At 41.5% G+C, this 21,411-nt stretch overlaps 3 protein-coding genes across 4 annotated transcripts; 1 reads left to right on the forward strand and 2 right to left on the reverse strand.

Moving 5' to 3' along the window:
• Positions 1-233: 233 nt before the first annotated feature.
• On the reverse strand, positions 234-10,953 carry TCTN2 (tectonic family member 2). Its single transcript, XM_056357768.1, has 18 exons — positions 10,786-10,953; positions 9,911-10,024; positions 9,526-9,599; positions 8,581-8,776; positions 8,247-8,347; positions 7,794-7,990; positions 7,436-7,559; positions 6,615-6,750; positions 5,858-5,923; positions 4,893-5,021; positions 4,538-4,615; positions 4,127-4,207; positions 3,693-3,804; positions 3,198-3,301; positions 2,669-2,825; positions 1,881-2,006; positions 1,306-1,394; positions 234-469 (listed from the first exon to the last, which is right to left on the reverse strand). The coding sequence occupies exons 1-18, from the start codon at positions 10,925-10,927 to the stop codon at positions 354-356; spliced, it is 2,142 nt and encodes a 713-aa protein (XP_056213743.1). The 5' UTR covers positions 10,928-10,953; the 3' UTR covers positions 234-353.
• A 115-nt stretch (positions 10,954-11,068) lies between these two features.
• GTF2H3 (general transcription factor IIH subunit 3) lies at positions 11,069-16,805 on the reverse strand. Of its 2 annotated transcripts, none has more exons than XM_056357850.1 (13): positions 16,746-16,805; positions 16,204-16,283; positions 15,761-15,867; positions 14,997-15,160; positions 14,674-14,739; positions 14,407-14,436; positions 13,559-13,587; positions 13,399-13,473; positions 13,083-13,136; positions 12,791-12,859; positions 12,527-12,662; positions 12,408-12,444; positions 11,069-12,310 (listed from the first exon to the last, which is right to left on the reverse strand). In XM_056357850.1, exons 1-13 carry the CDS (start codon positions 16,753-16,755, stop codon positions 12,241-12,243), a joined length of 927 nt encoding a protein of 308 aa, XP_056213825.1. In that variant the 5' UTR covers positions 16,756-16,805; the 3' UTR covers positions 11,069-12,240. The 2 variants fall into 2 exon arrangements, with proteins under 2 accessions (XP_056213825.1, XP_056213816.1); XM_056357841.1 differs by having other exon boundaries at positions 15,761-15,870.
• On the forward strand, positions 16,791-21,361 carry EIF2B1 (eukaryotic translation initiation factor 2B subunit alpha). The gene is made up of 9 exons (XM_056357857.1): positions 16,791-16,893; positions 16,964-17,065; positions 17,185-17,321; positions 17,401-17,517; positions 17,987-18,099; positions 18,990-19,058; positions 20,074-20,149; positions 20,347-20,472; positions 20,924-21,361. The coding sequence occupies exons 1-9, from the start codon at positions 16,881-16,883 to the stop codon at positions 21,077-21,079; spliced, it is 909 nt and encodes a 302-aa protein (XP_056213832.1). The 5' UTR covers positions 16,791-16,880; the 3' UTR covers positions 21,080-21,361.
• The last annotated feature ends 50 nt before the right edge of the window (positions 21,362-21,411 follow it).

The raw sequence follows: 21,411 nt of genomic DNA on the forward strand, positions 1-21,411 counted from the left end.
ACTGCTCCGGGAGCGGGTGGGTGCAAGGGGGCTGCTGCCGCCCTGACCCCGGAGCAGACACGCTCCTGGCCAGGACAAAGCCCCCCCGTGGGCCCCCCTAGCCCTGGCACAGGGGGTCACGCACAGCTCGCCCCATTAAAGCCAGCTGTGCTCTTCCTGCTCCAGTCACGGAGCGTAGCGCTTCAAAATAATTCTACTACTTCTTGTTTTAAATAACACAACTATTTTCCATATACCGTAAAAGCATTCATTTTATGTATTCAAATGTCTGTATAAATCTCTACAAAATCCGTAAATTTTACCCCAAAGTACTTGAAATATTAACAAAAGTGGTTCTCTTTACATCAACATTTTTAAACCAAGGAACTATTCCATAATTTAGAAAACCAAGGGTTACTCATAATTGCTGCAAGTAAAACAAGAAATGCCAATGACAGGCCTTTAGCAAGACACTGGGAATATGGTTCTCCTGCAAAAAAAAAGAAAAGGGGGAAAAAAGTATAAGCATATGAGAGCTCAATTTTAGTTTAGACAACAACTTAAAAGATACAGATTAAAGCATATACATAACCTGAACAAAATAATGCAGTACAAAGCAAGGAAGTAAGATGCTTCATACTTATAATAAAACTTCCTGCTTTCTGTAACTTTAGTCCCTGAAGCTGTGCAGGTAATAAACAACAGATAGTTGCCTCTGTCCGTACAGCTACCAGAACAGAGTCCAGGTGCCTTGATGCCCTTTAAAATGCCAGACATTTGATCTACAGAGTCTCCCATGAAACATATTCCACCACAGTTTTACACAGAGAAAATTTAAAAATTAACTGGTTTACCAATATGGCAATTTTTTACTGGAACTCGTGGGCTGACTGAAAACCCACCTACTGGCAAAGTGAGAAACTCTCCTTCCACCCTTCAAGGGCAATGACACACTGACAATGCAACAATTACAGTAAGAAGTGGAAACAGAATGGTGTCATCAAGCGATACATTCTCCTTTTCCTTAGAAAGCTTACCTGACTCCAAACTCCACAGGGGAGTGAAAATGAACCTCTGCCAAACAGATACAAAATTTCAAGCTTATCCAGAAAGCACTCCTGGGAATTATTTTTTCCACTAGTCTAACTAAGAAATTAATGCATTCTCAAGGAAAAAATTAAACGGACTTTCTGGACCATGTTTTCTAAAAAAGAGATTTTAATTCTCTACTACAAAGCATTCTTTTGGACTAAACTCTACACATCTAATTATGTTTCAAAGAAATATGACCACTTCAGGGCATTCCACACTGCTTATTATTTTTACCTGTGTAAAATCGTGTCAATGGATAAAAAAGTTGTGGCCAGCACACATCATTTCGATTGCAGTCAAATTCTGTATAATTATGCTGAAATCTGGGGGGGGGACACACAAACCAAGAAAACAGCTTTATTGACTACAGTACCATAACACCAGCACAAGGGGAAAAAAACTGAGCAAAAATGTGTCCAGGTTACAGGAAAAAGAACAAAACTAAACCACATGCTTCTTGGTACTCAGTTTTTTCTCCAATAAAAACAGGAGCCCCGCCTCTACTCCATTTCTGTCAGTTTTTGTCATTTTGTGATGAACATTTTCAGACCACGGATAATTTGGGAGCCTCACTCAGGTACACAACACAGAAGCTTATCTGCTAAAACAAAATGATGGCTTTGCAGGGTAATTTACTTCATGTTCCTCATGTTACTGGGGAATATTGTTGCTAACAGAATTGTTATTCAATAAATCTTTCCACCAGGCCTTCTTGCTCCGTACTCCACCAAAGCAACCTTTTGATCAGTACTACTCACATTACATCTACTTAACATAATGTGAAGTATCAGTGTTTTTACAAAAATTACCTTGTCACTGGAATGGGTGGCTGAGCTGGCACTTTAAGAAACTGAACAGAAGCAGTGATGGGAAGAAAGCTGATGCTGTTTTCACAGATAAGCCCGCACTGGAATTGCCATATGACTGTTGAGTAACTGTTAAGAATATACGTAACTATTACTTGAGGGCTGTAAATGGAAATTTGGAGCCTAAACATAACCATGAAAGGACAAAATATACTGAATTTAGGAGGAGGCTGATGATCTCTGGATTTTCAACACTTATATGGGGGAGAACTTGCAAAGCCTGTAAATGAGGTAAAATGGAACAGAATCCCATTTCTTTGACTGGGATTGACTTGGGGAAAGGGAGGGAGAAAGTGTTTGCAAAATGACAATTCCCTGTTTCAGGGAAGAATAAAGCATTTACCAGAGCTCTCAAGAAGAGCTCTAGATTGAGGTAAGCCAAACACAGGACAATGTTGTTGCTTCCCTTCCACCACGTGACGATAAATTAAAACATTCTTCTGATGGAATGCTCTGCATATGCCTACTACCATAGATTTTATTTAGTGTTTTAGGGAAGTCGAAAGATTACCTACTTTTAATCATTACATTTTTTTAATTATTTTAATTTCAGAGGGAGAAAGGCTAAGATGGCTGTGATCAAAGGAACTTGGGTTGCACAAATAAAAGGCATGTAAAATCAGAAATAACAAAATAACATGTTTGTTCGTAAAACTTAATCTGGATATGTTAAGTAAACAAGTCTCAAAAGGAAACATTTGCCAGATAGCCAGAGACACAACTCTCTCTACCTGATCTGCACAGCAAGAATCTCTTGCTGGGGAATCCCTTGTACTGCCCCCACATCAGCAAAGATTATGCGAATATTCAGATTTGCAGGAATATCTGGACAAATGCCTTTTAAGTGTCCAGTGCTCATGTTGGTATCAGAATTAAATGGATCAAGACCTATGGAAGAGAACAGAGTTATTTAAATGGAAATATTATGGAAAACATTATATTATTGTCATAATCCAGTGAAATACTGGTAACTGTCACACAGGGGAAAAAAATGTTTTCTCTATATAAAATACACATAAAGGAGTACTTTATCAGCAGAGAACTAAAATACCAAGTCATATGTGTACAGGCTGACAGTAAAATACAGTAGTGCAGTATCCATATACATATTAAGATATATACGTGTGTGTACACATATGGGTGGATGGATCCAGACACACAGATCTTCAGGCATTTGAAAATACATTTTGGTTTTATCTTGAAATGCTCTATTCATCGTATGGGCATATTTAGACTATAAACAACACAAACCTCACTTACGTATAATTTCCACCCAGTCATTTAGATTACTGTAACTTGAATTGTCCCTCCTTCCAATGTGAGTAGCTTGTATTAATGAATTCAATTTCTCAGTCACATTTCCTCTGCAACATAACAATGTTAAGATCACACAAAAAGTAAATCTGTACTGTCTGCCACTCTGGGTTGCAATATTATTACATCATAAGGTCAGTTTCCTCTGAAAGTTATCACTCAACAAAACCAAACTCGCACTATTGAGTTATCTGTTGAAGGGAAGAAATGGCAAAGCATTCCAGGCCAACATAATCCTCATGTGAATACAGGGAGATCCAAGTGAAACCATTTTTATAATTTCCCTTTTAAAAAAATGCGAGACTTATCAACCACAGAAAGCTGAAATGCATACAGGCATTTAAAAACAGCGTAACATTGCTGAGAGTAAGCACTTGTAGGCATCATGTAACAAGCAACAAGAAGGATGCAGGGAAAAACAAGTCAACATACGTAGCTCACCTTAAAAGGCTGCAATCTTCATTAATACCAACTTCTAGAATGCACCCGGAGAATGAATCGAGTCCAAATAAAACTGGTGTATAAGTTGCCGATGTACATAAACTTCTGCCAACTACACAATGAAAACATCTTACTTGAACTTTCCTATATCAACCTTTCAATCCCCAGCTTTCAATTTTGTGCCAAAATGTTAAACATTAGAATGCAAAAACCAAGTGTTATAATGTAAAAACAGACACAAGCCTATTCAACTTAAATTTTCCAAGAAAGCATTAGGGGTAGACTTACTGAAGTTTGAACAAAGGCTAGGGAATAGTCTAGAAAAGCAAAATCTGGCAGAGATTCTTAGCTAAAATATGTAAACAAACAAACAAATGAAACCCCAACATTTTAGCATTAACTACAGTTGAAGTTGCAACCTCACAAGCCAGTACCTGGCTGCCAAATGTTTAGGCTTCCAAAAGTATCAGAAGCATTCATATTTGCAGCTCTCACTGGTTTTCCAACTTGATAACCTAAACATAGAAGGGTAAATTGTGAACACTGTGCAAGAATCTGTAAGCATTAGCATTGTTTTCATAATAAATGCCATCAATCTTGAAGTAAATGAACAGACATTTCCATTACCATAGGAATACCCTCACTTTAAATAATCAATATCTGTACAACAAAAGCCTAAGAACCAATTGCTGCTGTTATAACTGGCAGTGCATTAAGACAGGAAGGTGGGGGCCGGCAACAAAAAGAACTATGAAAGAGATATAAAACATAGTCACTGATAATAATCTGTGCAGTACAAAATTTTTTTCTTTTCATTTTTAAGAGGCACAATGAAGTATTCATACCTGGATTCTCAAACTGTTCTGCTGCATTAGTACCCTTTACACTTAGAAATTTGACTGTGAATCTCTGTGTCAGTGTTTCTGGTAAAAGAAAACAATACAACTTTACTTTAAATAAGTAAATTAGCATAAAGTATGCTGTAAATTAACAAAAAGTATTCTCTATGTAGGATACAATCTTCCATCCTTTGTAAGTAACAGAAGATTCAAAATAATATTAAATTAATGGAAAGCAGCCCCAAAAATTTTCTTTCCAGAGTCCAGGGGAAATTCTTTTTAAATAAGAAATTCTATCATAGAATTTCCATGCTGAAGAAAACCAAATAAATCAAAAATCATAGAAGAAATTTCATTATACCTCCATCACATAAAATTCCAAGGAAGACTGTGACATTTACTTGTTCTATGTTCTCATCTTTCCAAATGAACGTATAATGCTCTGCAAAAGTTACGTTTTGACACAGAACCTCAGCATTATGACGGCTTTCTGGCAGAAGAAGAAGACAAAAAAGGCTATAATGAAAAGCACCGCTGACTTGAAAGTTACATTACTGTAGCTGAAAAAGAACTCATTGAAAATCTCTGGCAAAATTCTGGAAATTGTCACATTGATCTTTTTGAGAATTTATTTTACTGTTTACATCCTATCTCATTAAGACAGCGCAACAGTATAGTTGGTCCCTTAGCTTATTAATATTTTAACATCAACAGTGCCATGTCCCTTTGCAGCTAAACCTCAACAGAAAAACACAGCACTGCACTTTTCATCACCAGTTGATGCACATCTCTGGACTCAGGATTCCCTCTGCTTTCATCTCATCCCTTCCAGGGAGCCATCACTGCCCAGAAAAACACATTAGCTAGTATTACTTTCTTTTGTGCTGCATTATCTTCCCACTGACTGGGAACCACTGTTCTGCATCAAGTAACTGCTTCATTGGCTGAGAAAGACCCTTAAAAAGCCACGAGAGCTTAAAAAACAGAGACATACACATATGCCTACATTCTGTCCCTCCCACTTCCACGCTCATCCTGGAGAATTTTTAAAGCATTCTTTGTATCTGTATTTTTATTATTGTTTTTTCTTCTCAAAAGCTGCTTGTAATGTAAGCTAAGGGACCCAGTTTCTCGACCAACTTTAAATGAAGTTGGGGTCATTTAATTACTTTCTGCTTTGTAGTAAGCCAATTTACTTTTTGAGTATTAGATAACATACAAGATCCCTCCTCAGAATTATAGCAGGTACACATTTGAGGCATCAAAATAACCTACTTACAGTCCAGGTTAGGTAAGAAATATATTTATTAAGTGGAAGAGACATACCACTTTCAGTGATGAATTTGCTCATGTCAGTGATGGTCCTATAGGTGACATTTTGTTGGATGAAGTCTGAGAATGAAAAACAAACACTGCAGTAATCCTGAATAAGAGAGACAGACATACTGTTTTCACATCCAAGGTATAATCCCTGTTGTTATGAAAATTGAGTAGGAAATTATTTAGAAAATTAATTTTGGTAAAGGACCAAACCGTTTATGTATTTTGAAAGCATAGCTAGTTACCTCTGGGTCTTACAACAGTAATATAGATGAGCAAAATTAAACAATTACAGAGCGTAAAATAAATTATCTTCATGCTAGTAATCATATTATCTCAAACTCCAGAATGACACTTCATAAGTATATGCTTTTGTAATGCAGAAAGTAACCACTTCTCACTAATTTTAAAATGATGATACTGCACCCTTTTGACAGAAAAAGGGTTCTGCACCATCTGAAAACAGTGGGAGAGATGCTCTCCTGTCATGTGTAGCCACAACCAGTGTGAGCCACCAGAAACAGATAAATGGGAAACAAAGGCAAATCCCACTATTTCTTACATCCTAAATCTTTGGAAATAGTGGGACACATGCTGGAAGGTCATCAGAAATAGGAATAGCACACCCCCAAATGCTGAACTACAGCCACCATATAACAAAGGTATTACACATAGCCTCTATGTCAACAGCCCCCAAGTTCATTCTGTTCTAGCAGCTCTGAGAAACATAAACCACGTTGCTGTTCAGGTTTGTGCAGCATACCTCCAATACCACTGTTTATCCTCACGTCATGGGGCAGTCCTTCCTTGTAAGAGGCCAGATCGGTAAGGCATCTGACATCAAAGTTCTGGAGATAGGCTACAGGGGCATTTCCAACACACTGTCCAGCCATGGACCGCTGCAGGGGTTCAACAGAAATAAGTGTTTCAGACCCTCCTCTAGCCCCTTGCTTTTTATTTGAAGACCGTTAGCGAAACGCTACAAGTGTGTACTACAGCCATGTATGACACTTTCACAAACAAGCAAGCTGATGTTATGAGAATACCTCAATCTGTAGCAAAAGAGAGGTTAAAATTTAAAAAGCACAGCTTTAAAAGTAGTTTCACTGTACAGTATGGCTTCATCCTGATTTGTCAAAATAATTATAAATAACAAGTCTCTCTAAAATGCAAAAGGAACTTGAAAAAAGTACAACTAGATGACTAAGATTCAAAGGGAAAACCAACTACAGCGCTCAGTAATGCAGCAGGTAAGCCAAAAAAATACTGAAATACAGTAAGTCGATCTATTAACTTGGATGCCAAGCTTGCTTTTACCTCTTGAAATAATTAAGACATTACCATTTGGGGGGATGGGCAGGGGATCAGGAAGGATAATGATTGACATTACATTTTTATGATTTTAACAATGATTTTGTGCTAGCCTTTTTATTTGTGTGTGCGTGTGTGTGTTTGAAAAATATATTCCACCACTTCACAACAGCAAGTTGCAGAATTTGATTACAAAGCCATAAGGAGTGTGATACACAGAGAGTATCAAACAAACCAAGAGGCACCAAAAGCTCATAAACACAAAGTGATTACCTGGGGAACAGTAAAATACTCATTTTCTTCTGTCATAATTGGATCTCCTTGTCTGTAACCAGTGAAAAGTTTCACAGAAGAAGTTTGTAATGGGATCTTAAATGAAGGAACTTTGGGTGTAGAACTGCAAACAAGTTTAAAAATAAAACAGTTCTTTACTCTCTACCTCACACAAATAATTATACATTTGCTTTATGTCCCATGTTCTCATATAGTTCCAATGACAATTCTCCATTTACATTTAAAGTTCACACCCTAAAATTCAAATTTCAAAATAACTTTCATTATAAAAACAGGTCACATTTTTGGCAGCATGCTTAATGTATGCATTGAGAAAATAAATTTTCATTAGACTTACATAGACCCATGATAAAAGTACCCAAGAAACGGTGTATTGTTAAGAGAAGACTGTACACAAAGGAAGGGAAACCAGTCCGGGGTGTATTCCATTGACTGAGAAGAGCACAGCTGATCAAAAGGTGGGTTTACATCCCCACCAAACACTCCAGTGAAACACGATTCATTGAATAACTGCTTCAAGTCCGGTGTACATTCCTGAAAGGGAAAAGAATGGTCACTTTTTAGTACAGTAATTGCATTACTACAGGCACTATAGCCATACTTAACCGGTAAATCAAACTAATTTTGTAGAGATAGGTCATACTTACTATTAGAAATACTGGAAAATCCAAACAAGCCCTCTAGTCCCATCTAGTCTGAAGCATTCACTACCTCTCTCTTCCCCCCAGACAACAGAAAGAGCCTAGAAATTTTGAAAACACTTAATCAAAGTTTAATACGAAATAAGTACCGGATCACAGCAACAACGAACGTCACAAGCTCCAGCTGTCAAGTCACAGGGACAAGAGCCCAAGGGCTGAAACACCTGGTTTGGGATGATAGTTGCATTTTCTGTAAAAGAATTTAAAAAAAAAGACCAAATCAGATGAAATGGACTGCAATCCAAATAAAGAGACCATGCACATTGCAATTTATTCCGACTGTGCACAAACCTTTTGTTCAATTCCATCAATGATTATTCAGTATCTCTTATTGCTGCCCAAATCCAATTTTTATTTTTTCATATCTAGAGGAAAAAGAAGAGCCAAAATGCCATTTCTTCTTTAGTGTATCTAAACACTTACCTGACACATTTCCTGTAAAGGAAGAGTTGGCATATATTTCAGCTTGAATCAGGAGACGTGCCAACATCACTGAATCACGACAAGCTAAAATCTGGAGCGTTTCAACCACACAGAGAGGTGTTGTGCAGCAGTCAGTGGCATTCGGCAAACACAACTGCAGATTTCTCCTCAAGCTTACAGTCACTTTGGAAGCATTCTGAAAAAATGCAAAACACAGTTTGACAGCTTGTATTAAATTACTCTTATTTATACCACCCATCAGCTTCTGAAAAAGAAGTTTCAGTACCACTGTGTTTCGTCAGCACTACAACACAATTATATTCTTCCTATATAAAACCAGAAGTTTCTTGAGAATGGAATGGCAAAGGGTCTGCTACTGCGATACACAAATACAGTGAGGATATGAACTGTACACAGAACTTTTTAAGGCATGCACACAGATTAAGTTACCTCAGAAAGCACATGCACAATTCCGAAGAAAAAACCAAATATTGGAAAGTGAATTTCAGTTTTTTCAGCTACCTTCTGTTGAAAACTGGAATGACTGCAGACTTGATAAACCCCCCAAGGAATTATGTACAACATAACACTGAAGGCAAGTGTAATAAATATAGATGTTCTAGAACTCATGCTGTATAAAACCACTACTCTTTTTATTTCTATTAGCTTTTTTCAGCAGATCTGAAACAGTCTCAAATGTTACAGCCAGCCAGGAAATCCAGGCAGTTCTGGGGGAGGAGGAGGAGAAGGAACCAGTGTCAAAGCTGCACCCTAGCAAACGCCAGCAAGGGCATCCACACGAAGGGTTATGTCAAGGAAAAAAGGCAAGGGCAAAACATCAAACTAGGTTGTTAGTACATTAATGTTTTGCTAGTATTTCATTAGCCCTCAATATATGACAGTTCAATCCTTCCCATTTTAGGGAAGGATCAGTATTTTACATACCATACCAGGTGTTACATTCAAATTCCAATCACCAGCTCTTTTACTTCCACTGCAATTTGCAAGTTGCAATCTTCCTATATCAAAATAAAAATGTAAGAAGTATTCTGCTGTCATTTAGAGAAGGCTGGAAAGTAAGAAGTACATTTAAATTCCTCTTGGGCCTTCAAGTTGGCACACCCTCAGGCCCAGCCGATGAGGGAACAGAGGACTAAGGGTTTAATCAGCAGAAGTCCTTTGGAGCTGCTGCTTCAGTAACTATTAAAGCACTAAATGAAGTGCATTGCCATTTCTCCAGTAATTTTAGTGTCCAAAAATATTATTAATTTAAATATATTTATTTACATATTATTGGGGGGGGCGGGGAGGAGAAGTGAAGTGTTCTTACCTGTCTCTTCATCTACAGGGCTTAAAATTATAGAAAAATTAACTCCTGAAGAACTTCCAAGAAAAAACAAACTGACACTGGGCCCTGACATATGGATAAATGAAGGCTGAAAGACTGAAAAAGAAGAAAAAAATGAGAGAGAGAAACAAGTCTTTATGCACAGTAACTGAAAAAGGTAACATCTGTAAGACATATTTAAGTCTTACACTTGGGCTAGACTCCTATACTTTAAATTCTCTCAAATAATACAAAAATACCTAGTGATGCCTAGTATTGTATTTATGTTCTAGCAAAGTGCTAGAGCAGTGGGACCATCGCTGCTTTCTATAGTGGAGGTTTACATTTGCCAAGTAAGAATGCAGCAGAGTAACACGAAGGCAGGCGGCTGCAGCATGTCCCGGCCCATGCAGGCTACGCAACCCCGTATTTAGCAATTTTTGCAGACTTCAGTTTTCACTTTTACATTTCTTGCAGCCGTGCATCGGTGTGTACCGCTACCTGCGGTGTGGCCATCGCAGCCCACTGCCCTCCCACGCGGGCAGCTCCCAGTTCAGAGCCCCAGGCCGGGAATGCCACTGGCATTCCCTTGGCAGGCGCCACCCCAGCGGCCAGGTCCAACAGCCGCAGCTGCCCCTCTCCCCTCGGGGCTCCCCCCGCGCAAAGCAATGGCAGCCAGCTCCAGGCCCTGCACCTTCGGGTCAGGGCAGGGCAGCGGAGGTCCCCGACCTCCCAGCTCCCCAGGGCATCCCCTCACGTCCCGCCGCAGGCCGGCCCCCCCTCCCCGCGCCGCCGGCCGCCATTTCGGCCCTTCCCTCAGCGCCTCGCCCACCCGCCGGCCGCCAATTCACCGCGGTCCCCAGCCGCCCTCCACCCACCGGGGTCCCAAGCCCGCTGCCCGGGACATAGTGCCGCCAGCAGCAGCAGCACCAGCGCCCCGAGCAAAGCAGCCGCCATGGTGCCTATGGTGGGCCGCGCCGCGGGGCCGGCTGCCTCCCGGCCGCCATCTTGCAGCGCCATGGCAGCGCCATGGCAACGGGGAGGGCGGGCTCCGCCATGACGGCCCGCCCCGCCTCACGGCCCCTCAGGCGCTCACCCCGCGCTTCCGCACGCGCAGTGACATTCCACCACAAGCGCTATTACAGCGATATCCAAACACACTTGAAAAAGCGCAGGTTTTATTACAAATGTTTTATACAAAGTAAATTACAAATACAGCTTTCCACCAGAGCGGCTCCGGGCCATGGGACAGGCCCTGCGGCTGGTACCACACCAAGCCCCAGCACAAGGGCCAAGGCCTGACAAACTGTTGTACGCACATCTTGAAGGGAAAAATTAAATCTTTTGCTATGTAGGAAACAACTAAGCTCTTTGCTCCTTTCAGGAGAACATCAGTTATTAACAACGGGTTAAAACACCAAACTATACAGGTACTTCTTACAAGGGGAAGATGTTTGTTTAGACAAAAGGCATGTGGAGAAGCACACTGCTTGTTCTGCCATAAAAAACACCAATCTGAAAGCCTTCAGTTTTACTCCTCAAATGCCAGGCATAAAAATACATTCTAAAAAACCCCCGTGCCTGCTGTCATATTACACATAATTACATTTTTTTGTTTTCCAGTTTCAAAATATAACCTTAAAAGACTAACCAGCTAGTCTCCACTTACTGAAGTTATTTTAAACACACAGGGGGCTTTTTATTTGTGAATGAAGAGATATCCAATTGAGAAAGAAATACCACAAAGACAGTCAAAGGAATACGAATACATGTGAGTACACACACAGGCCAATTAGCATCTTTTTTAAAATAAAAAAGGTGGGTTCTAAGCTACGTTGGCTCATTTATTTTGAAACAGATGGTGTTTCAGTCCAAAACTTGCTAGCAAAAGCTAGAAAGAAGTTGAAGTCCCTGAATAACATAGTGCTAAGGTTCAGATCCTACACACTAGAAATGGTCATTCTTACCTTTACAGCAACATACAAAAAGAATCAGAGCTTTCTTGTCTTTGAAAATAACTTCACAGCCTGAAACTTTGCAGTGGCCAGAATACCTCCTACTTCACAGCGAGAGTCTCAACAGGCTGTAACTTCTGGTTGCTCTCACAATTACCAATTAGTATTAAAACCAGCGCAGGTTACATGGTAACACAGTGACTTGTTACTTAAAGGGCTGTGTAAAAGACATAGGACCCAAATATTTATCCCTTAAGAAACAAGTAATAACGCTGCATACAATTCTCTTTCATCCAATAAAAAATGCCATCAATTTCTCAAGTAGGTTCCATTTCATGGAATTACTGGAGGAGGTAATGCTGTATTTATATCAAGTTGTTACACAGCTAACTTTAATTTCTTCTTCTTAGCTTTCATGACAGGTGGCAATGATATTTTGAAAGCAGTTCTAAAATAATGTAAAAAAAAAAAAAAAAAAAAAGAACTGTCAGATACATTGAACATATTTCCACACCCACCCTTTAAACAAAAGAAGAAACACTTACTCGCATGTGCTACAAATAGGACTGAAGTTGCAGAATACTGGAAAATAAAAGAATTTGCTTTCACTAAAACAGTGCATTTGAATGTAAGAAATCAGACTCTTAAATATTTATAAACTTACTTGACAAGCACACAGAACACACGTAACCAATTTCAATGAGATTTCGATGACAGAAGCAAGCAGCTCTATAGTCCACATGAACAGGAGGTGGAAGGACAAGCTGTGATCTTTGCTCTTGATCAGGGAGGAATACCCACTGCGTGAACAGAAAAAACATATTTTGCAAATTGGGATGGCACTGCTATATTACCTTGTCAATGAAGTCAGTAAGATTTCATGCCTGACACAGGAAAAAACACTGAAGTGTTTTCTTAAAGGACTTACCAACAAATACTGCAGAAGAGACGGCATGTGGGGCACTTTCAAATATATGCCACCCGTAATGTCACAAGCCTGGAAAGCAGAAAGCATGACCAGATTATTATGTTTTACGAGTTTAACAGGATATTTAAAATAACCACATACTGCACAAGGCCTGCATGTTGGAATGCCAGATCCACTGAACGTATTTCCTCACCCACTCTTGAAACAAAGGAAAAAAGAAAGCTTAAGGACATATCAAACTAGCTAGCATCAAGCATCTACATAACAGCAAATAAGAACAGGAAGTCTGTACCTGTTGTAGAAGACCTGAATCAGAGTCCAAAACACAGGCATCAATCAAAATACTCTGCAAGAAGAGAGATTAAATGCATGAAAAGCAAATCAGCTAGGACCAATGTAGCCTCATTAGAGTTACTGTCATGACCTGTTTCCACTATAAATAATGGCACTCCATATATAAATGCACATTCTTTTACAGGTGCAGGATCACCACAGCCTTAGGGAAGTTCTTTCACTTGATCAGAACATAAACATAAGAGAAATTAACAATTTTATCACCTTTGCACATTAATAAAAGATAATAGATATTAAAAGATTGCCAGCTTTACCTGTTTCTGCGCTGCAAAGATCACATTCATGAAATTCATATACTGCAACGCACTGTCTTCTGCTGCTTTTATAACCTAAATAAAACAATTCAAATTTGTTAGCCTACATACTATCACCAGATTTCAAGACTAAAAGAAAACTGGCAGCAAAAGTTCTTACCAAAATCCTTGATTTCATTTCTTGATTGGCTAAGTATTAAAAAGAAAAAGAAATGCATAAGCACACTGTTTCTATCACCTGTAGTCTGCCCCTTTTAATTCTGTAGCATCTAACATCTCAGATATCTAACATCCAAGAGGTTAGATCTAACGTCTCCGTTAAAATATCTATATTGAACTGTTTTACAGTCCCAGTGACAAGTATCTGTGATGAATTCAGACTTTTTATGAAAGTAGCCCCATGTCACTTATTGTCCAAAAGCAATTAGATGTTGATCAGAAAATAAATGTTCAAAGACGCTCATTACCAACTCACTGGTTGAAACACGTATCTCAAGTTATACAGTATTTCTCATTGATTTAAGTAATCTGAATCGCATAGCTGATTCTAGTCCAGTCTGCTGCTTGCAAAAATATTTGCACAAATAGCACTTTTCCCGATTACAGAAGTGCCAAGAGGAAGACCAAAATGGAGTAAAAAAATTCAACTATCATCACAGGTCTGCAAGTGGTTCCTTTGGAATAATATTTGTGCATTTTGTGACTTTCAAAAAATCCTTCTCAACTTCCTAAGCAGGTGCCAGTTTCGGTTTTACTTGTATGCAACAGAAAATCAGAATAAGAATGTGGACTAATGATCAAGTCCTTTACTTCTAGTTGTCACCCAGACCTCAATTAAACTGGGCAACTTCAAACGATCAGGATAAACCTGTACCTATTATTGCCAATTTTGGAAATGATGGTGTGTAAAAACATATGCATATTTGTTTGTATGGACCTATGCATGTATATCTGTTATTCTGATTCAAATGTTTATGGAAGTATTTGAAACAGGAGAAGAGGCATTACCTTTTACCTCTTTGTTCATCTTGTTGATATCTACATTAGCTGACATTAAGGAATCTACATTCTGTTCTTGGAAATAACACCAGTATCCACACCACTTATCCATAACCTTAGCCAACACACATTTTAATAAGCGTGACCCACAGTTATGAGGCAAACATTTCAGTTTTGAGTATTATTACAATATTAATTAAATTTTACTATTCTTGTTCTGTAAGAAACAGTCTCAAAAACACAAAGGCTTTGAAGATTCTGCAATCAAAAGGATACAACAAAGTGCTTTAGCAAGTGAACCTGCTAACAGAGTTTCTGTCTGCTGGCCCCTCATGTTGTCAGCTGCGACACAAGAAAAGTTGCAAAAGTCACTGTTACGTATAAAACCAGTTGCTGAACTTGACCATACCAAATACTACAAGATTTATCCTTGGCAAATAGTATTAATGCAGAGGCCTGAAGTGTCAAGCATAATAAACTCTTCTACCTCAAACCTATTAAAATTCACATGATCAAAATAAAGGAAATTCCTACAACTCCTTGAGAGTCCAAGTGTTTTTCAATTCTGCATATTAAGCCTACAATTTTCTTTTACTTACTTTTTGTCATGAGGTCTTTAATCTCTTCTGCAATTGCATCATTTATTGCTGTTAACAATTCATATTTTCCATCCTTGCTGCCAGAGCAATTCGATTCCATGGCACTACCACCATCTCCAAAGACATCTGAACAAGCCCAGCGCTTCCCAGGGTACAAGAAACGGCTGAAACAGAGGAAAACCAAAGTATTCATGTTTTGTCTTTAACCTGGTAAGAAAAAAATGCCATAAACTAAACTAGACAGCAATACTCTGAAGTATAAGTCCAAATAATTTTAATACTTCAGACATTAAAGAGACTACATAAGGCAGGCAATCGACAAACTGAGAATGGAGTAAAACTCACATTCACCTCCCTCCTTTCAACACATCACTGAAAAGAACTGGCAAGTAGATACCACACCTGCACTCAGCCCTGAGACTCATGAATATCTGAGGGGAAAATATCCACTAAACAGCAAACTTCTGCCACTTGTGTTGGCCTGCTCGCCACATCTCCCATCCTCCCTCGCCCTATTTCTGTATATTTTTAAATAAAAGTCTGTCTAAACTCCCCTTCTGTCCTATAACCCTTTTATTGCTTTATGCAAGGCACTAAGGCAGATTATTTCTTTCCTGTACTGCTTCAGTTATTTTTTTTAAAGCCTGATATATTATTCACTTTAAACCTGGTTTCAATTACAAATTTCAATCTAATAAGAAAATCAGTGGACAGATATTGGAAAGCGCACTTTAAACCTTTACGCCGTTAAGAAGCAGCCATACCTTTCTTGTGTGTGACTTGCTATTACAGCAAGCCTGTTGGTGCGATTCATAAATAAGTGTGAATTTCCCAGTACCATCACTGCATCGATGCATTTCGATAGGGTGAACTGCTGAAAAAAAGATGAAAGTAGATATAGCACAGTAACATTTGCAGTTAAGTAATTTAGAACAAGTCTCTCAAATAACTGCGGTTAAAAGAACTTGACGATGCAGAAAGAGCTTCCATGCTTCATAGGGAGCATCTAGGAAAAAAAAGCTTTGACAAATACAGAGTGCTGGGTAGCTGTTTTAAAAAAGATTATCCTAATATCCATTACATTTTCTTTAGCAGATAACGCGAGCATAATGCAGAAATCAAAGACTAACCCCATCTGTTGCCTACTTAATAACGTTTTTAAAAAAATAACCTCCCGGGGCCACCACCCCCAGCAGGCAGAGCGTACCTCGGCTTCTCCCAGCGCCTTCTGTCCCCACCAGAGGGGGTTGGTGTCAATGACGATGACCAGCAGGCTCAGCTCGTCCTCTGTAAAAGTGACGGGCACCAGGTCACCCCGCTGAGGGGAGCGCCGGCAACCCCGCGCAGAGCGGCCCGGGCCCGGCAGGAGCACGGGGCAGGAGCACGGGGCAGCGGCCGGCCGGGCGCCGCGGAGCCTCGCCAGGGGGCACAGGGCCGCACGGGCGGGCCCGGCGCTCGGCACCGCTGCCGCCTTCTCCAACGGGACCCGGGCACCGCAGCGCCCGCAGCCCGGCCTGCCTGAGGGGCCCCCGGGCCACGGCCCCCCGGCTTGCCCAGGCCCCGCTCCCCTAGGGCCCCGCTCCCCCCGGGCAAGGTCCCCCCGCTTCCCCCGGGGCCAGGTCCCCCCGCTTCCCCCGGGGCCAAGATCCCCCCGGGGCAAGGTCCCCCCGCTCCCCCCGGGGCAAGGTGCCCCCGCTTCTCCGGGCCCCGCTCCCCCCGGGGCAAGGTCCCCCAGACCCGCCGCCTCACCCGCGCTCATCCCGCCGGCCGTCGGGCCCAGCTGCTCCCGGCGCCCGGAGATGACGTCACCGCCCGCCGCCACGTCACCCGCAGGCGCCCCGCCGCACGGAGGGTGCCCGGGCAGGCCAGGCGGGCGGTGCGGCCATGAGCACGGACGGTAACGGGGACGGGGGGCGGGGGCGCGGGGCAGCGCCGGGCCCGGCCTGACGCGCCCCGTTGCTTTACAGACCTGATCGAGACCTTCCGGGCGCAGCTGAGGGACGACCCCGACGTCGCCTCGGCCGTGGCCGCCATCCGCGCCCTGCTGGGCTTCCTCAAGCAGGACCGAGGTGGGCCCGGGGCCGCCCCCAGCCCCAGCCCTGGCGGGACGGGGCCCCCGCCGGGTCTCCCCACGGCGAGGCCCATGTCGGTGCGGCCCTGAGCGCGTTCCTCCTCGTCCTCTCCCCAGGGGAGACCATCCAGGGCCTGAGGAGCAGCCTGCTGGCCGCCATCGACACCCTGTCTCGCGTGGACTCCTCGGTGGCCGTCTCCTCCGGCGGGGAGCTCTTCCTCCGCTTCATCAGCCTCACCTCCCTGGAGTACTCGGTAAGGCCGCGGCCCCCTCCCGGCCCCGCTGCCCGCGGGGGGCCCTCCCGCCTCACAGCGCAGCCGCCCCGCTTCCCAGGACTACTCCAAGTGCAAAGAAATCATGATCGAGCGCGGGGAGATCTTCCTGAGGAAAGTGTCGCTCTCGAGGAACAAGATCGCCAAGCTGTGTCACCCCTTCATCAGAGACGGCGCCGTAAGTGGGCTGCAACGGGGCCACCGGGGGCCTTTGCTCTGCTGCTTGCAGGAATGGGCGAACAGGGAAGGGAGCAGAGGGTGTTCGCGGTCACAACGCATCGGCCAGGGGTGGCTTCTGCAGGTGCACAGACCTAAGGTCACCATTGCTTTGCTCTGCCAGGACTCCCCCTTCCCCTCCAGTTTCCATCTAATCCAGCTTTAACGTCTGCTTGTATGAGCTGCTGAGGAGTCACAGCTTCAGGTTTGTGTTTAAAATACTAGATCCTCACCCTCAGCCACATCAGGGCTGGCCATGTAGCATCCCGTTCACAGGGTGGTTTGCCACCCTACAGTTTGCAGAGTACCAGTGACGTGCATCATTATTTAACACTGATGGACAGGTGTGCGAGGTAAAAGCCATGGCAACATTAACAAAAGTAAAGGTTTCCCAAAGCTCAAAGTAATGCCTGATTATTTTGTTTTGACAGCAAATATTGACACATGCCTACTCAAGAGTGGTCCTGAGAGTGTTAGAAGCAGCTGTCGAGTCAAAGAAGCGATTCAGTGTTTATGTTACTGAATCACAGCCGGATCAAGCTGGGTAAGTACTCGTTGGTTTTTATCTTCATTAACAGGGTGTTACAGCTAGCGTCACATCTGTCATCCCTTAAGAAAACCTGCTAGGCTTGTTTGCAGCATTATAAATGGTGACAGTCACTAATACCACGTTATTCTAGACAAGTAAAAAAAAAAAAAAAACAATATTCGTAAGTAATGTCCCATAGTACGTATTCTAATTATCATATTATCTAGATTTTCCTCAAAGGCTTACAAACTTCGTCAGTGCCAGGCCACCCTTGAGAGATGGGTAACAACTGCTTTCTAGTTGTCTGCTTCAAAAGTGGGCTAAAATAATCAGCATTATCCCAGTCAGAGCAGAGTAAACCATTTAGCTCACAATGTTGACTGATGATGCCAGATAAGTACATTACTGATAGCAAGCCTTCCCTCTTGAGAGCATACGTTAAGTGAAGCAGTATATCCTGCATGCTGGAAATGATACATGTTGCTAACAAGTCTTCCACTAGAACCAAGGATGTGCAGTCACCTGAAGTAAGTATGATTTTCCAGCTTTGCTGTAACTTTGAGCAGTGCACCCCACACTTTATGTCTTGTTTCTTACACCCTGTTGATGGAAAAACTGAGACAGTTTAGGTAATCTGTCATCTTAACAATGGTTCACTGACTCATCTTTCTGTAGTTTTAAGTCCTGACTGTGAAGATAAACCGACTTGGCTTTTGTTGAGTTTGTTGTCATCCGTTTCCTTCCATTTCTACACAAGAACTTATTTTCTATTAAAAGGTACATCATAAACCAAAACTACAAGCAAGGGAACACGGGCAGTCATGGGTTTCAGTTGTTTAGACAATATTTTTCTAGCGCTTTCTTTTCTTTAAAGATGTTTAAGCTTCGAGCATTTTTTTTAATAGGCAAAAAATGGCTAAAGCCCTGAGGAAGCTGAACATTCCTGTGACTGTGATTCTGGATGCGGCAGTTGGGTAAGTCTGATCGTTAAATCTGAGTATTTTTCATCACAATTTTATTTTGACAGTCTTATATATGTTTCCTAGAAGCTTGTTCAAACTACAGAGGTTATTACTTGACTTGCTGTAGTCATGAAACAAGCTAAACAAATTACACCTTTAGCTGCACAATTAAGAGAATATGTCTGCTACAAACCAATATGTGATGTTTGCATGTTAGAATGAAAAAAAGGTGTCGGGCTTAAGTGTGGAACTTGGGGATATCTGTAAAAGAGAACTGAGGTGCTACACAAAAAGGTTGCTGTTTTTCTTAGTTTGCAGACTTGTTAACATTTTGGGGTTTCTTAAGGGATTTGCTAAATTACCACTGTTTAGTAGAAGTCCAAAACATAAGAAAAGAAAGAACTGTAATAAATCTGAACCTCAAGTCTTGCAGAAGTGCAAAATGCCAGAGAGAATGCCTCCAAGAGAATACACACCAGGCTGCTTACTGAGGCACTTCTGATCTAGGGAAGATGGTGGCCTGACGGGACAAGTCTGCAAGGCCTGTTTAGCGCATTAAATCTGTTCACATCACTTAGTTGATAGTTTTCTTTTTAGATCTGTATTTTCCATTAACAAAAGACATCCGAGGGATGTGAAAAAAGGGGGGATTAGATGAGGAGCATCCTATGTATTTGGCCAAGGTTATCACAGCACTGTTACGATTCACTGTAGTTAGTATCTTACCACAGCACCCATGTTCCCATCCCCGAGTATCAGTCCTAGTCAGATTCCAGCTTCTTCCAGCATTTACACAATTGCTGAGGTCAGCTGCAGCTGGAGGAGATACTGTTACTTAATATCCCTGCCAGGGAAGCAGATAAAAGCTGGCTCCAGGGACGTGTAACAGCACGTGGACTTACAGAGGTAGATGAAACTAGTTCAGAAAAGTGAAAGACTGATTTACTAATTTCTGTTCTGTTCAGCAAGTGATTTGTCGTATTACCCAGTAAGACTTGGCTTTCCCCACCTCTCCCCCTTTCAACAGCTACATTATGGAGAAAGTGGACCTGGTCTTAGTTGGTGCTGAAGGTGTAGTTGAAAGTGGAGGCATTATTAACAAGGTAAGAGGTAGGGGGTTTTTTATTACATCATTGTGTAAACTCTAGGCTTTTCAAGTTTCTTTGAAGAATTCATGGCTTTCTGAAAAATCTTTTCTATTTGGACATTATCCATTAAACATCTATTTATTGTTGGAAACCGGGCAATGTTGATCACGCTAGTACCGGATCTACGTGTTCTTTTCCATCTGTCTCCACAGATTGGCACTAATCAGATTGCTGTGTGCGCCAAAGCTCAGAATAAGCCGTTTTATGTGGTAGCAGAGAGTTTCAAGTTTGTAAGACTTTTCCCTCTAAATCAGCAGGATGTCCCTGATAAATTTAAGGTAAGAGAAATTCAAATTACTTCTTAGCCAGCTGAGATGCACGCTTACATGTCTATGAAATATCTGTCTGAGCATGTCTTCATGTATCTGGCTCTCTCTGCTATAGCTTACTTTACCCAACATGGAGTTACTCCATGTTACAGTCACATGCCAAACAGCCATGATCTGTCTTAATGCCAACATTTAGTTCCTAAAGCAGTTTCTTTAGGGTGCAGGAACAGCTGAGGGCAAGAAACAGTTAAATCAATACACTTCAGAACTACAAATTGTACTTTATACACAAGATAAAACATCTGAGACCAAGATGGTGCCAGCCTGTGCCTCATTTTTAAGCACTTGATTTCCGTCAGTTTTACCACAAACATCTGCTCAAGGCTGTAGCACCGCTCCTGCCTGAAAGAGGTTTTAACTTGCAGTTGTGTAATAACTAATGATCCCCGTTTCCTTCTAGTATAAAGCAGACACTCTGAAAACAAGTCAGAATCTAACAGAGGAGCATCCCTGGATTGACTACACATCACCATCGCTAATTACACTCCTGTTCACAGACCTCGGTGTGTTAACTCCATCAGCTGTCAGTGATGAACTTATTAAACTCTACCTGTAACAAAAAGAACTCGGTGCACTCTTCTTCAGGGACTGTCACAGTTCCAAGAACTTGGAAGATGATACAAGTTACATGGAGATGGTAAGGAAATGACATTATAAGGATTAATGTAATTATCAGCTGCCTTGAGTTTTCAATGCAAGACATTACCTGTGGATGGACCACTTAAAAAAATATCCAAAAGTTACTACAGCTTCTAAAGGCCTCAAATAAATTATTTTAAAGATGGGTGGAGTATTTTGGTATTTAAAAATAAAATACCTTATGGTGTATTCAAACTTATTCCGAGGTATACTGTTACTTACTCATCTGTGGTACGTACCAGAAAAAAA

Source organism: Falco biarmicus, chromosome 1 (assembly GCF_023638135.1).
Source record: "Falco biarmicus isolate bFalBia1 chromosome 1, bFalBia1.pri, whole genome shotgun sequence".
NCBI classification, from domain to species: Eukaryota; Metazoa; Chordata; class Aves; order Falconiformes; family Falconidae; genus Falco; species Falco biarmicus.